The sequence below is a fragment of the Poecilia reticulata genome, linkage group LG1 (assembly GCF_000633615.1).
Source record: "Poecilia reticulata strain Guanapo linkage group LG1, Guppy_female_1.0+MT, whole genome shotgun sequence".
Lineage (NCBI taxonomy): Eukaryota > Metazoa > Chordata > Actinopteri > Cyprinodontiformes > Poeciliidae > Poecilia > Poecilia reticulata.
In genome coordinates, this window is record NC_024331.1 from 28,745,800 (window position 1) to 28,762,255 (window position 16,456).

General features: G+C 37.7%; 1 protein-coding gene across 2 annotated transcripts; it reads left to right on the forward strand.

Annotated features, from left to right (window-relative positions):
- The first annotated feature begins 980 nt into the window (after positions 1-980).
- On the forward strand, positions 981-15,324 carry LOC103470724 (zinc finger protein RFP). Of its 2 annotated transcripts, XM_008419368.2 has the most exons (12): positions 981-1,026; positions 3,120-3,277; positions 7,758-8,256; positions 9,947-10,130; positions 10,767-10,862; positions 11,531-11,620; positions 11,702-11,845; positions 12,617-12,764; positions 13,477-13,524; positions 13,596-13,622; positions 13,698-13,873; positions 14,660-15,324. In XM_008419368.2, the coding sequence occupies exons 3-12, from the start codon at positions 7,781-7,783 to the stop codon at positions 15,026-15,028; spliced, it is 1,758 nt and encodes a 585-aa protein (XP_008417590.1). In that variant the 5' UTR covers positions 981-1,026; positions 3,120-3,277; positions 7,758-7,780; the 3' UTR covers positions 15,029-15,324. The 2 variants fall into 2 exon arrangements, with proteins under 2 accessions (XP_008417590.1, XP_008417580.1); XM_008419358.2 differs by lacking the exons at positions 981-1,026; positions 3,120-3,277 and adding an exon at positions 3,284-3,372.
- Positions 15,325-16,456: the final 1,132 nt, after the last annotated feature.

The window sequence follows — 16,456 nt, forward strand, 5'->3', positions numbered from 1 at the left end:
CAGTGTAACTGTTTAGAAACAAAAGTTTCTATACAAACTTTTGTTTCTGTTTAGAATGATGAATGATAGAATGATAGAACGATGAAACTTGACATTGTTCATCATTTTGCAAAAAAAAAAATTATTTGACCTGTTTTTGTTGAAACAAATGTAAAGCTCTCTCCTGTTTTTTAATAAATGAGAGAAACTTTAGATTAAAATCAGCAAAATCAGAGGAGAAACATTTAAAAGTCATGGAACAATAACAGATCACATCTTAAACATGGAAAAGGTAAAGACCATTAACATAAAAAAATAAAATAAAATTTGTATTTTTGTTAGATTGAGAGAATATTTCTCAACCTGCCTCTTCCTTGAAATTAATATTTGATTCTTAAAATAAATAATTTTCCTAACTTTCTTCAGTGCAGCTCAGTTTGGCAAATAATTATCAAACTGAAGAGAGATTATCTTCCAGATTCAGTACAATCTGTTTGATTTAGATCTACAGTATTATTGTATTGTTTTCCAGCCAAACAGAACTATGGAGGCCTGATTGCAAACTCCGAACATGGACTATAAGTGAATATTAAGGTTGAATCATTGATGATTTTCAAATATAAATTTGACTTCAACTGTGGAGGGTGAACTGCGTCATTTTAGTCCACTGGGGATAAAATGGTAAACATTTCTTGGCAGTTTTCTATACCACTGTTAATGGAATCATAATGTTATAATTATTATCAACCTTAAATATTAGACCAGCCTAAACTTCACCTCCAAACATCAACAACAGGTATGAGACCAGATCAGCACAGCTGCCTCCCAAAGTGACCCAGAAACAAAGATTTATGTCAAAAGTTTTAATAGTCAGTGAAATGGATGGAATCCATTGTTTGTTCAGTACAAACAGGATGAAAATACTTTGCTTTGTGAATGACTCAGTTATAAAGGCTCAGGTTTGTTGCTGAGCATTAACATGTCATGTGCTACATTGTGCTGTGAACTTTGTTTTGAGCCTAAGCAGTCTAAGATCGCCACCTAGTGGTGAGTTGTTGTTGTTTTTTTCCACTTTAGAAGTGGCAGAGGAACGTGTCCCTGAGTGGTGCCGATGGTTTAATTTGTTGTTCTTGTGCGTTACTGACTATAAAGTAACTCTTTATTTGTTCATTGTACTAAGCTAGTTTCATCTTGTGTGTTGATATTTGTTATTAGACTGTTGATATTAGCATGCTCCATATAGCTTTCCAAACGTGAGCATTTATTGTGTAATTATATTTGGTTAGTTTACTTCTGTTTTCATGTGCTCTTAGTAGTATCCGTTTTTAGTTTGATATGCCTGGTTAATATGACTATAAGTCGTTTAATCTGAGCAAATGCTTCCAGTTATCATGTTATGGTAGTTAATGGCGGTTGGCTCTGCTGCTCGTCTTCTTCTCTGCCACGCTAACAGTAGCGCGAGCAGCTACCGTAACTGTTGTTGCTGCACGCAACACGCTCACTCACACTTTCTACTCCCTGCCATAAGAAATCTCTGGCTACTATAATAACGATCTATAGGAAACTTTTTTTTCTCATTCATAAAACGCTAAAATCGGGGACGGCTTCAGCCGGCGGGGACAGGTCACCTAAAACGGGAACTGTCCCCGGAAAACGGGGACATCTGGTCACCCTCCTCAACATGGTGACAGTTGAGAGTAACATTTTGTGAATTTGACTCATAGTGACTTTGGTAATGGTGACTCTTTATGACAAATGCGCCGTGTAACCTGTAAATGTTTCATATTGTCCCGTAAGCAGGTGTGGCCCCACCTGAACAGAAAAAGAGTTCAAAACAATGTTTAGGTGGGGACTATGGAACTATGAAAAACAAATCCCAGCTCTAATATTTTGTGATAAAGAAATACCACACAACCTTACATTCATTGAATGGTGAGTCACTTATGTCCTAATAAGTCTTTTGTGATTTTATGCGAATGAGGTCATCTAGAGTTAAATCATTCAAGCCACAAATACAAAGACCTTTAAACAGGAAACCTCTAAATACAAAATAAACGATCTAATTTATAATCTCAGTACTAATTGTGATGCTTATTGTTAGCATTGTGGTTCCATACAGTAGCAGATTGTTCAGTTTGTTCTTCAACATAAAGGTGGGAACCTTTGCGCAAAAATAATTAAACACTGGAACTTGTGTTTGTACAGCAAGTTTCAGCTGAGGTGAAGACATCTTGTATTAATCTGTATCATGTATGTGTCACTGGTTTCTCAGTTCTCTGTATTCTCTCTCTTTTGCAGGAAGCAGACTTCCTGGGTGTTTTCACTTTATCTGTCTTTTTTAACTTTTCCATCTCTGTTTCTTTTTTATTTCTCTTGTCATTTTTTATGAATATATCACACACATTTCAATATATTTTCAATATATTCTACCATATATTGCTCATAAATCTTTACATATATTCTGTGTTTGAGATTATATGTTTACATGTATTACCATTACATTTTCCCTCATAAATCATAATACATGATGGTGAATATTTAAAAATTAAAATTATGGGATATCAAAACATACATACATCTATATTTGTTTTTAATGTATTGCAATATATGGAAAGTGGCAGCCATTTGTATATTTTGCAATACATTACATCAGTGGTTCCCAAACTTTTTCTCCTAGGCCCCCCCAGTGGTTTCCAAACATTTTAAAGGTGGAAAACAGGTTACGACATGTTAAAAATAGATTAAACAGTTTTAACTGCTGATAAAAGAGATAGAGGATATAGATATGGGAAGTGTGGAAGCCCCTACTGTATCAAATTGACATAGGAATAACAGAGTTGGCCATTCTAAGGTCAAACAAAAAAAACAGCTTACAGGTTTTTTTTTTCATCCAGATGGCTTCCCGCGCCCCCCCTGCAAAGGCACGGCGCCCCCCGTAGGGGGCGCGCCCCACAGTTTGGGAACCTCTGCATTACATGAATATATATTGTATAATATCAGTATATAATTCCATATATTTACAGAACATAGCTTTCAAAATACGACAAAATAATACAATATATTTGAAATATCGTGTTCAGACTGAGTTTGCCATGACTGTAAAAGCAACAAACTGTGTCTGTCTGTCCCTTCTTTGCTAGGATGCAGAAGGCAGATGGATAAGAGAGTGTTTGGAAAACCACATACCTGCACCGTGGAGTCGTCGCACCTGTCCAGCAGGTTGGGCTGGATCCGTTCAGCAGGTGAAGGGAGTGGTTAAACACACGCTGAAGGAGAAGAATGACATGAGGGGATAAAGGTAAAGTTGTCATTCAGAACACTTTGGAGCCCAGCTTTATCGTTTACGGCCACTGAACGGCAGGAAAATCTGACGTTTTTAGTCGTCAAGAAAAGGTAAGACAAACTTAACAAGCTGGAGTTGTAGCCACATGATCTGAGCTTTTCTGTTAGTGGGGCAGATAAACAGAGGTTATGTAAAATAAACTGTACTGAATGACAGAGATACAGTTGGAGCGAACAGGTGGGAATGTTTACTCTCTTAATGCTCTGCGTGTTTTATGTTATTGAACAGATCACATTTCTACTAAGTCTCCCATAAAATCAAAGTAAAGGAATTAAATGGCAGATAATTACCTTAATTGTTGACCAGCTGAAACTAATGACCAGGAATCTTTAATTAAAGGAAAGTTATGTGGGAGATTTTAAGCGTAACGTTTTATTGAATTCATTTTCAATATTTCTTTAGACAAAGTTGAGCTGTGTTTTTATTTATTTTCCACAGTAAAATTGTCATTTTCACAACTCAGTGTTGTATCTACATCTAGTAGCTATGAATGCAGCAGGTTGAGTGTTCAGTTAAAAAAACAGTCAAATTATATCTTTAGTTTTTATTTTTACAGTAAAATAATGTTCTGTGAAACCAAAAGCACAAAAAATATAATTTCCACTGCAAAAGCATGAAATCTGACTAAATATTTTTGTATAGTTTCCAGTTTAAACATCTTAGTGCATTTGAAAAGAGATAAACCAATGTAGAAGTAACATGTCAGGAAGATATAGCAGGTTGTTTTAGATCTATAATCCCTTATTGATCTCTTATTAAGATGGAAAAATGTCTTTTTATCAGTGTCTTTTTATAAGTGACAATCTGTCAGTTGAACTAGGACTTTTTTAAGGAATTAGTGAAACAAGTTTTTTTTTATCTTCCTGAAAATTTATCTTAAAGTTAAGTTTTGTATTATTTAAAAACTAACGTGTACTAAGACATCTACAGTAGAAACTAGACCAAAAATACTTAAGATTTTGTGTTTTTACAGTGTGGTGAATCCTTTGGACTGAGCTCTGTGGGTGGATTCTTTTTTTTTTTTTGCCTATTCATGTTTAGATTATTTATCTTTGTGACGTTTCCAAACACAATCAAGGTTAGCAGCTTCAGATAAAATCAGTTTTCCGTTCAGACTGGCTCTCCAGCTGGACTGATTTATGTTTTTGTACAGAGTTAACATGTTTCTTTGCACGTTGTAGTCGCTGAAAGTGTTGAGTCATGTTACAGAAGCATGAACAATCAGTGCAGCTCACATCTGAGTCTGCGCTGCATACCTGAAGCCTGAGCGTCGTCACAGGCCAACAGGTGCTACCTGCACTGCAGCTGGTCTTACTGGTTCAACTGTTAGTTCCTCCTGGGAGAGAACGTTTGAAAAAAAGCCTCTATTTGAATCAATACTGTGCCTAAAAGTACAAATAAACACAGAAAAATGTAATATAATGAGAACATAGAATGTATTCTCTAATACGAGAGTCTAAGATATCAATAAGTGTGCTAACTGTACACTGCAAAAACACAAAATCTTATCATATTGGTCCAGCTCAGGGGTGTCCAAAGTGTGGCCCGGGGGCTATCTGTGGCCCATGAGATGATTTTGTTCGGTCCCAGACAGCAAATCAAGAATGGTAACTATTTGACCAGTGACCCAAAGAAATTTGTGAATTGTCCATTTTTCTTTTAATAAGGCAATAAATAGCCTGATGCTCTTTTATGTTTTGGGTGTTTATATACAACTTTCATAAAAATTTAGTTTATTGTTAAGCAGGTAGAACAAAAAATATATATTAAAAAAGCACAAACAAATTTTTGCATTGTTAATTTAGTGAAAAAGTGTCCTGCCTGTTTAAATTTACCAGTTTTGGCCCCAGGGCAAAACGTTTCGACACCACTGCTCTAGTTTCGAGTGCAGATATCTCAGTACACTAGAAAAATAGAAAGTTAACTTACAAGTAACTTTTCAACTAGAAATATGAGCTTGTTTTAAATAAATAATTCCTTAATATTGATTTAAAGAAGTAACAGTTTCACTAGCAGATTATTTCACTTATAACATTAGAAACATGTCTTGTTATAAGTGAAGTAATCTGTCAATTAAATAAGCACTTTTTCATCAATCAACCAATCAGAGCCAGGAGGAGGGTCTTTGCGCTGTCAATCACTCTCATCCTAACCCGTTCCCAGTTGCTCTTTGCTAAGCTGCAGCTGGTTCCACACAACATGCCACACATTCTGAATTTAATAAATTTAAAGTCTAATGAACATTTAACACTGGAACTGGAAGACATTTTAAATATCCAAAATAAATGAACAACAAATAAAATGAATTATGAAGTCTCTGTAAACAAAACTGTACTTCAAAAAAGGCCCAAGCAGCAGACTGAAGACTTTTGTCATCCAGTTTTTTGGTAGAAAGAGAGAAAAGAGAAAAAAGATAATCCATGCAAATGGGAATTATTGCACTCATTTTAATGTATCATGCTATTAATTGATTTTTTTGCTTATTGCGACAGGCCCAGTATTCGTGTTTGTTTGTTCATTTGAACTGGAAATCTCTAACTCTATAATTACAGATTTATGTAATTCAGAAAGTCACATCTGGGCACCAGGAGTTTGTGCATGTGACTGTGAGGCTTTTTTTAGGATCTCAGGCATCTGATAGCCGACTAACCAGTGACGTTAGTGACAGCAACGACTGCAGATGTTATCAGGCGGAGACCAAAATAGCCTGCATGACGTCACAAAGACACGAGTTTTAAAGATGAAAACAAAGGAGTTAATGAGGCTGCAGATTAGAGCAAGAATGTTTGAAACGTCCTTCATTATTTTTACTCTGTTTTATACCATCCAAAACATCCGGACGCCGGCTTGGCCAAAATGTTTTGCCGACAGTGAGAGCAGGAAATAATGAACTGAAGCAGTTTTGTAATATGATAAAAGTAGACATCCTTATGAAGTTAGGAAAAAGGTTTAAGCAGTCTGACTTAAAAAGTCATTCCAAAGATGTTTCCTGAGTTACAGTGCACTGTAAAAATTTGCCGAATTACAGATTTCTTCAATCTAGCCACTGCCTGTACTGGTCTACACATGCAGAGAGGCCAATAACCTAACGTGCAAAAAACTCGGAGAAAAACATCACACGTGCAGAGACCTAAAGTCAAACTCAGAACCTGAATGCTGTGCAAAAACCTGCCCAACCTTTAACTACAACACATACAAACTGTTTATATCAGACAAAGACAAAAATAAGTTTCAAATGATGATTTATAAAAAGAAAAAAAAACTATCCAACCTCGTTATTAACATCTTTTTTGTTTAATTTGACCCCTCACATACAGGTTTGATTACTGAAGAATACACCTAAATAGAACCTGTTAAAATATCTCAAAATGCAACACATAATAGATGATGAGTTCATTAAAGAAAACCCAAATGCAGAGCAGCAGATTCGTTGAGTGGATGATGATTTATTTAAAAAATAAAAACATAAACCCATGTGAGCACAGGGAGCCAGAGGAGAACAAAAACATCAGGAACAAACAAAGTCACAAGGAGCAAAATGGGGAAAATGGGATAAAAACAGGAGAAACCAACGAGGAGGAATGAGAAAAAAATAATGAGATTAGCTAACGGGTTGCAGGTGTGAGGGGAAAGAGAGAAAGTGGCATATGGGGCGAGGGAGTAACAAGGAATAATTAGACGCAAGGAAGAAATAAACATAATAAACTAAGACAAAACCGAACTAGGTTCATCTAATCCAGTGGTTCTTAACCTGGGTTCGATCGAACCCCAGGGGTTCGATGAGTCGGTCTCAGGGGTTCGGCGGAGCCTCTGCCGCGGAGATAAAGACACACTTGTGTAAAGTCGTGATGACGCCCCGCTTTGCCATCACTTGCTGCAGAGGATCACGTTACATTGCTTAGCCAATCAGAGCTGCGGAGGAGCCCTGATTGAAGGAGCTCCACTCTCAGCATGGATTTGAACTTTTGTCTTTAAATACTTCAGCAAAGCTCACAGTTTTTAATAAATTCTATAGTCTAAATCTGCTCCTTAGTCGCGTGGGGGTGGTTACACAGCTAATATAATTACATTACTGAATCAGAATACCGCAAAGTATTTTGTGTGTCGGGGGGGGGGATAAGAAGGGTTCAGTGAATGCGGATATGCAACTGGGGGGTTCGGTACCTCAAAAAAGGTTAAGAACCACTGATGTAATCAAAGAAAGAGACTAAGAAGCATATAATAATAATAATAATAATAAACTATAATCAAAACAACATAAAACAACCCAGATTCTGACATTTATCACCTGCGTAGCTATGGTAGCTAATGTTATTGTCTGAGATAGTGGGAACATGTACATATTAAAGATAAGGGGTCCTAGGATTGAACCTAGAGGTCCCCCACATGTGAAATACATTTAAATGATTCATCCTGTTTATGTTTGCTTGTTTAGTCTTTTATTCAGGAAAAGCGGCCATGGCTCTTCCCTCTGCTTTTCTCTCTGAAGACCAGTTCACCTGCTCGATATGTCTGGAAATGTTCAACAACCCAGTCTCCACCCCGTGTGGCCACAGCTTCTGCCAGTCCTGCCTCTCTTCCTACTGGGACAGCAGAGCAAGAGGCCAGGCTGCCAAGGTTTACCAGTGTCCACTGTGCAAAGAGTCCTTCAGCAAGCGGCCAGAGCTCCAGATAAACCGAACCTTGAAGGAAATCACCGAACAGTTCAAGCAGATGTCACAGTCTGCTGGGGGAGCCGGAGGAGGAGGGGAATATCTCAGCTTGCGGGCCCAACATTCAGGTCCGTCTCCGCCAGCGAGACCGGGAGAGATGCCAGAACGTCTCCTGGTAGAAATGATGGCACGTTTCCAGGGGCTGACGCCGCCTTCGCCTCACCAGGGCTTCCAGACGCAGAACAACCACGACCCACCGCCACCCTACTCCCCTTCTCTCAGGTAACTCAGTCACACCTCCAGAGAGATCAATGCTGAGGTGGTATAAAGACATTACCTGTTTGCACCCATTATCAAATCAAATTTTATTTGTATTGCACATTTCAGTAACAAGACATTTACATCATAAAAACACAAAAATACAAAGTCATAAAACATACAGTCAACAATTGAAACATTTAATTTAGTCCAGTGCCATCATTAAATGTTTCATTTATGATGTTTTGTTTTAAAAGCAACTGTAAAAGAGCTGGGTTTTAGTCTAGATTTAAAGGAAGTCAGTGTTTCGGCTGTTTTGCAGTTTTCTGGAAATTTGTTCAAGATTTATGGTGCATAGAAGCTGAATGCTGCTTCTCTGTGTTTGGTTGCAGAGCAGAACCAGAACCAAAACACCTGAGAGGTCTGGAAGGTTGCTATGACAACAGCAGATCTTTTCTATATTGTGGTGCTAAGCTGTACAGTAAAATAACAGAAATATATAAAAGTCTGTTCTCTGAGCTACAGTGTAAGGATTCAGAACTGGTGTTATGTGCTCTATCTTCCTGGTTTTGGTCAGAACGCCAGCAGCAGCATTCTGGATCTGATTGATTTTTTAGGCAGACCTGTGAAGACACTGTTGCAGTAATCAATGCGACTAAAGATAAGAGCATGTATGAGTTTCTCTAGATCTCGATCTAATCCTGAAAATGTTCTTCAGGTGATATAAGGCTGACTTTGTGACTGTCTTGATGTGGCTTTGAAGGTTCAGGTCAGAGTCCATCACTTACAGCTTATAACCTGAGCTAATGGGAGCATATATTAAATAAGGGGACCTAGGATTGAACCCTGGGGTACCCCGCATGTGATTTATCCCTTTCTGGAACCTTCCTCTATGTTACTCTCTCTTTGAAACAGCTGAAATTACAAAAATAAAAGAAACAGGTGTTAAAAAGCAGATGTTAACGTTGGTCTGGATGATCTGGTAGAATAATGTACCACAATGTAATTATTTAATCAATATCAATAATTTTTGATTGTTTTCTTTATTAAGTAAAACATTTGCTAGAAAAACTTTATACATTTTGAGGGGAAAACCCCCCCAAATATCTCTTCTGCACAATGGCACATTAGGGCTGTTGTAGTAAAAAAAAACATAAAAGAGGGGTAAAATTATGTTTACAATTCACTGTCAGATGCTGCAGTTCCATAAAAACTGAATTATTTCCATACACTGCAAAAACACAAAATCTTACCAGGTACTGTTGGTCTAGTTTCTAGAGGAAGTATCTTGGTATACATGAAATAAGGCAATGTAGCTTTTCTGCTTTCCGTAAATAATTCCATAATATTGATAAAAAAGTATTAGTTCCACTGGTGCTGTTACCTAGCAACGCCAGCCAAGCCCAGCCCGTCACCTAGCAACCCAGTTCTAGTTCCACCGGGAGATTATTTAATTTGTAACATGGGAAAAATGTAAATAATCTGCCAGTGAAACTAGGACTTTCTCATCAATAGTAAGGAATTATTGACTTAAAAGAAGCTCATATATTTCCATGAAAAGTAACTTGTAAGTTATTTCAACTGTACTAAGATATTTGGACTAGAAACAAGATATAAATGACTTGTTAAGATTTTGTGTTTTTGCAGTGACCTTTCAGTTTTCTCTGATTTCAGAGAATTTATGAGTCATGAAGTGTTTTGTCTCCAAATAAAGGCGCAGCGCTGCTCAGTGTTTCCCTGACGGCCATTCCAACCTGCCGCTGTGTCCCATCCACATGAGAGACCTGGAGTTCTTCTGCCGCACTGACAACGTGTGTGTGTGCAGTGTGTGTGTGGAGACGGCAGACCACCGAGGACACAGCGTCGCCCCGGCTCAAAGAGAGTGGCACATTAAGAAGGTGTGTGTTCGTGTGTGTGTGTGTGCGTGTGTGTGGTGTGGTGTGTGTGTTAGATGCTGATTTCTAACTCGGTATCAAACAATAAGGCTTTACAAATGCACAACTTTAAATCTAAATTGATTACACTGCAAAACAACGAAATGTTACCAAGTATTTTTGATCTGCTTTCTACTACATACATCTTAGTAGACATGAAATAAGACAAAACTAACTTACATGTAACTTTTCAGCAAGATATAGGAGCTTGTTTTAAGTCAATAACTTCTTAAAATTAATTTTAAAAAGTACTAGTCCCACTGGAAGATTATTTAACTTATTTTACGTATCATAAATAAAATAATCTGCCAATGAACCAGTACTTTTTCATCAATATTGAGGAATTATTTATTTAAAACAAGCTCCTATATCTTGCTGAAAAGTTGCTTTGCCTTTATTTCAAGTGTACTCAGATATTCGTACTAGAAACTAGACATAAAATAATTGGTAATATTTTTGTTTTTTCAGTGTAAATTTTTAAAAACCCGAAGCTCTCTTCAAAAATCCAGTGCAACTTCTCTGTAGGATTATTTCTTTTTGTGATTATATAAACATAAAAAAGGTTTTCTTTTTATTTTAAACTTTCTCTCTTGTCTCCAGTCGCAGTTAGGAATCCATGAGATGGAGTTGAAGGAGCTCATCTGCGCGAGAGAGAGGAAAGTGGAAGAAATACGCAACTCCATTCGGGAAATAAAGGTGAACTCGCCGACTTTATTACTTGAGTGTCTCATATTTTAGAACAACTAATCAGATTAGTATTAAGTAGATAAATAAATCCGCTAAAATAAAATTTTGTCTTTACAAAATGTACAAATGGCCTCAGTCTTTGTATGTTTAGCCACCGGTGGTCCATGAGCGCCCCCTGGTGGTCCGCTACTTACTGCATGCAAACGACGATTTCTTTACCGTGACTTTAGCTCAAAGTGCCACAGCTAGCTGATATTTTCACTAGAAACTAGATCAAAATTACTTTGTAAGATTTTGTGTTTTTGCAGTGGACAGACACAAACCTGCAGTTTTTGTTAAAGTTTCATAAGTTTTACATTAAAAGAAACTGATTTCGATATTTTTTGTCTTTTACCTGAGTAATTATGTTATTTAGGTGAATTGTTTTCATTTTGTTTTGCAAAATACCAAAATTTTCACGTAACTTTGTATTTTGGTCCGTCTGATGATGTAATTTTTAAGTATTAAATATGATAATTTTATCAGTTACTCAGTACTTGAGTTGCCTCTTTACCAAATACATTTCTACTCTTATTTTAGTAAATTCTTGGATGGCTACTTTTTACTTTTACTTGAGTAAAAATATGTTTAACTTGCTGCTCCTGAGTCTAATTTCTGGAGACTTCTGATTCACTCAGGCTGCGGCGGAGATGGAGACAGATGGAGTCGTTTGTGCTCTGACGAAGCTAATCTCTACGGCGGAGCACTGCCAATCCAGAATCTTGGAGGTGAATAATCTGACAGATTAATTATAATAAAACAGACATGTCTGATGGTTACATAACTGCCTGTTTTTATTATTTCGACAGGTGATAGAGACGACTGTCCTAACAGCAGAGAGCAGAGCTCAGAGTTTGCTGATAGAGCTGGAGGAGGAGATCGCTGCACTGAAGATGAGGAGCGCAACTCTGAGCCAGCTGGCTGTTTCTGAAGATTATGTGCAGTTTTTTAAGGCGAGGAAATGTTTTACATATACGAGAAAAAAAATGAACAGGAAAAATATGGGTTGAGTATCTTGGTGTTTGCGACTGATTGGAGATTGATGGTAAATAAAGGCATGCATGAGGAAGAGACGTAATCAATAAGACTAACAGCTGGTAAATGATTCTGGCTTTTTTTCCCCTCAAAATTCTAATTCTGACTTTTTTCCAAAGTAAAAAAAAAATAAAAAATCAGACCTCAGAGGAAAAAAAGTCCAAATTTTGAGAAAAATAGTTGGAATTTTGATGGGGGAAAAAGTTAGAATTCTGAGTGAAAGAAATGTTTGAATTTTGAAGGAAAAAGTTTGAATTTTGAGGGAAAATAGTCCAAATTTTGAGAGAAAAAAATCAGAATCCTTTTTTAATTTCAGTGGCCCTAATTTTCTGCTGTACAAACCTGCTGTATGTGGAGGAATTAAAATAATTAGTATCCTAAAAAGAACTCCATGACTATAGTGAAGCATGGTGGTGGCTCAGTGATGCTCTGGGGTTCTGACGCTGCAAAAATTCTTGCCAGTGAAGAAAAAAAACAACATTAATCAGGAAAATATTATTTGTGATGAAACTTGTGCTGGAAACCACAGCACCTTTCAAAACCAGTATGAACCCCAGCATAACTCAAATTCCACCATGGACGCCCTGCAGTCGTTTTTCTGGATCCTTTTTTCCTCTGTGAAGAAAAACATTTACAGAATGCTTTCTGCTGCAGCCAACTGACCGATGGAAACTATTTTCTTTCCACAGACATTCCCTGCCTTGTCCTCGCCCCCACAGGCGAAGGACTGGTCCAACGTGTCCGTGTCGTCTCAGTCCACCTCTGAAGGGATTCTCAGGACCGTCAGTCAGATGGTGGAACGTCTCCAGCTGGACGTGCAGAACCTGCCAGAAGCCTGTAGGTTCACAACCAGGGAAACATTTACCTGGAAAACTCTCTCTTTGATTTTTGTTTTTCTTTTTACCAAAATATTTTTATTGAGATTTCCCACTTTGAAAATATAATCATGTACCTATCTGAACAAGCTTCTTCAATAATTACTACACGGCAGTAACATAAACCTGTAAGCCCATTTTGGGGGACCAACTATTCCAATTTGGAGAAATGAAAAAAAAACAAAAAAAACATGGCTTCTTAAAACAACAGGAATTACTCAGCATTATTTTAAGTCTAAATCCTCAATAAAGTGAATGAAAGGATCCAACATTTTCTCAAATGTTTGGATTTCCTAATATACAGAGTTGGGTAGTAACTAGTTGCATCGACTTTAAAAAAAGTAGGAGTATTTTCTGATCAGTTAATTTTTTGGACAGCTACTCATTACTTGAATAAAAATATGCAGAAGTTGTCCTTACTTTACCCACTTCTGATAATATCTAATATTTTTTCCATGGGCAAATTAAACAGTAACTGCTTTATCCACTGGGTGGCGCTACGTCTGTAAACATGCTTCCAATCCAAAGATATGCACCTTTTTTTGCAGATAACAGGTTTATATCTATTAAATTACATTCTAGGAGGTTATATTTTACTTAAGAAATAAAATGCATGGATTATATGTTTATATATTTAAGGAAATTCAACTCGTCTTTTCTTGTTTTGTTTACAGCCAAACAACAACCGTCACCAGCTCCGCCGCTCCCTCGGCCAATCGCAAGTAAGCCTTTGACCTTTTACTGAATTATTTATTAATACTGTAAATATGAATCTTTTTATTTTTCCTTGCAGGGATAAGAAGGATTCAGGAATATGCAGGTAAGGGTTGGTAAAAGACTTGCAGTCCATTTAGTATTTTATAAAGAGGAATTAATGGTGATGTCCTTCTTGCAGAGGACATCACCCTGGACCCCGGCACAGCTCACCCCCGCCTCATCATCTCAGCGGATGGGAAGCAGGTCCAGTGCGGCGACCGCCATCAGCTGGTTCCAGACAACCCAGAGCGGTTTGACCGCGTGGTGTGTGTGATGGCCCATCAGGGATTCACCTCAGGACGCCATTACTGGGAGGTAGGAAGGCTGGCAAATACATTCACTGAATACAGCAGTAGATTTAAACCACTAATAACCTGCAAATACTTGAAATCCTCTCAATAAACACTCATAACTGTCTATTTTAATAATTCAAACACTGAAAATACTTTAATATGACTAATGGAAAACATCTTGGCATGATAGTAGAAACGTCCCCAGTCCTTCTTATGTCTTCTCTGCTCTTGGGGGTAACAGCCAATTAATGACACTTAATAGAATAGAATAGAAAAGGATAGGATAGGAAATATTTAGATTTCTACAGGAAGATGCACCCAGAAAGAATCCATGCATGCAGAATCGGACCATCAACCTGCAACAACTTTACTACATCCTAGGAATTTATCTGAGCTCCTAAGTTACATTTATTGAGGTTTTATTCCTAAAATAAATGTTTAGTTACATAGTAAAACTCAGAACCTCCTCTGAACTTTTGAGTTAAAACAGTTTTCACCTTCTCATGTGAAAAAAACATGTAGAATCTGTTCAGCCTGCACAAAAACGTCCTCTTCTCTTTTGAGAGGCAGTCTGTCAGGATTTCCTTAACTACCGTCAGTATTTTCTTAGTCTGGAAAAGATTCACATCTTAAAATGCATCACCATAAACGCTACAAAACCTGCAAAAAAAATAAATAAAAATCAAGATATAATTAACCACATTCATGTTGAATGTTTTTAATTAATTTTTCAGTTCTTGGCTTTAGCTTAAGCAGAACTGATCACCTGAAATGTAACAGTCATGTTTCGCTCTCTGTCCTCTTCCAGGTGGATGTCGGCAGTAAAACCGACTGGGACCTGGGCGTAGCGAGCCGGTCCGTCATTAGAAAGGGTAAAATCCCAGTGAGCCCCGCCCACGGCTACTGGTTCCTCAGCCTGCGGGATCGGACCGACTACGCCTTCAGAACGGATCCGGCCACCAGCCTGACAGTCGCCACCAGACCGTCGCGGGTCGGCATCTATATAGACTGCGAGAAAGGACTGGTGTCCTTCTACAACGTGGAGGCCAAACTGGTCATCTTTACTTACACAGACAGTTTTAAAGACACCATCCATCCGTTCTTCAGCCCCTGCACCAATAAATCAGGGCAGAACGTGGCTCCTTTAGTAATCTGTCCTGTTGCAGTGACAGAATAAATGTTTATAATCTTCACTTATGTTGAATGCCAGAGCTGATTGTAAATGTTTCTGTTGTAGAAATCAGAATTTTAGTGATGGTTTTTAGTGAATGCTGAAAGAAATATTCGACTTGAGAAAGTCAAAATGACTTCAGATTGTTTGTATGTAAATATTAAAAAACTACTGGCAACTGCTGTCAGTTTGTTTTTACTGTTTTCTGAAAGGTGCGGTGAGACTTAATGGACTGTAGGTCTCAAACACCCCCTGTTGAAATATTAGCATTTTGTGTTGCAAATAAATCATTTGAAAACATATTTCTCAAAATAATGTGATGTTTTTCTCCTGAACAGCTCAACTGCAAGTCAAACAAATATCGGAATTAAAAGAAGAAAAAAAAACTATAATAAGCTGGTTCACTTTCTGTTTACATGTTTAAAGCAATACTTTAAACATGTCTTGCTTTAATCATAAATCAATTTCACTTACCCAGCCTTGCAAGAACAAGGCGTCAGTGATCCTGTCCACGGCTATATTTATGCTGAGGGTGTGAGAATCTGCTGTTTTCCTCATCGACTGGTAGCATTTAGCTGCGACGCGCACAATCTTGGAGGCATCGCATGGCTCAAACACCTTGATGTCGTCCAAAAAAGATGACATGAACTTGTTGGTTCCCCTGTCTATTGTCGTGGATGATATTTTTTGAAAATCCGGCCGAAATGCTACACTAATCGACTCAGAAATACTCTGCAGAGTCAGTCGAAATGAAATTACACATAGAAACTAAGCACAGCGAGGATTTGTTTGTGAGACATGCAGTCACGTGAGACATGCAGTCACGTGAGACTTTTGAGGGGCGTTTCTGGGCGGAGCTTGGTAAGTTCCATTGTGAATGCCTGCGCTGTGGTCCTCTTCGGAGAGAGCCTTATAGACCCTTTTCACAAGACGTCAAACAACATCTGTTTAACATCCACTATCTATACATAATCTAAACTGGACAAATTCCTCGCTGATTGACACCAGTTTGACTACGAAGGTACGTGTTTTGGTTTTTTCTAGCTGTTAGTTGATATCCTAAGCTAGCAATAGTAATTTGTTAGCTGGCTAACATTACCTTTCTGTTTTGAAAATAGAATGTATTTAGGCTCTAATCTTAATCAGATTTTTATAGTATAGACTGGGGTTGCCACCTGTCATGGAAAATGCGTGATCGTATTAAACCCTCCTCACTTACGCTAGTTTCACCACCCGTTCAGTAGCGACATTACCTGTAGCCACAAACACCCGCTGCTCCATCACGTCTTGAGAAGTTAAACTCTTGCTACGATCAAGACATGAGGAGGAAGACGCTGTGTAGATAGATAGATAGATAGATAGATAGATAGATAGATAGATAGATAGATAGATAGATAGATAGATAGATATTAACGTTTCATTGGAGAAATGTGA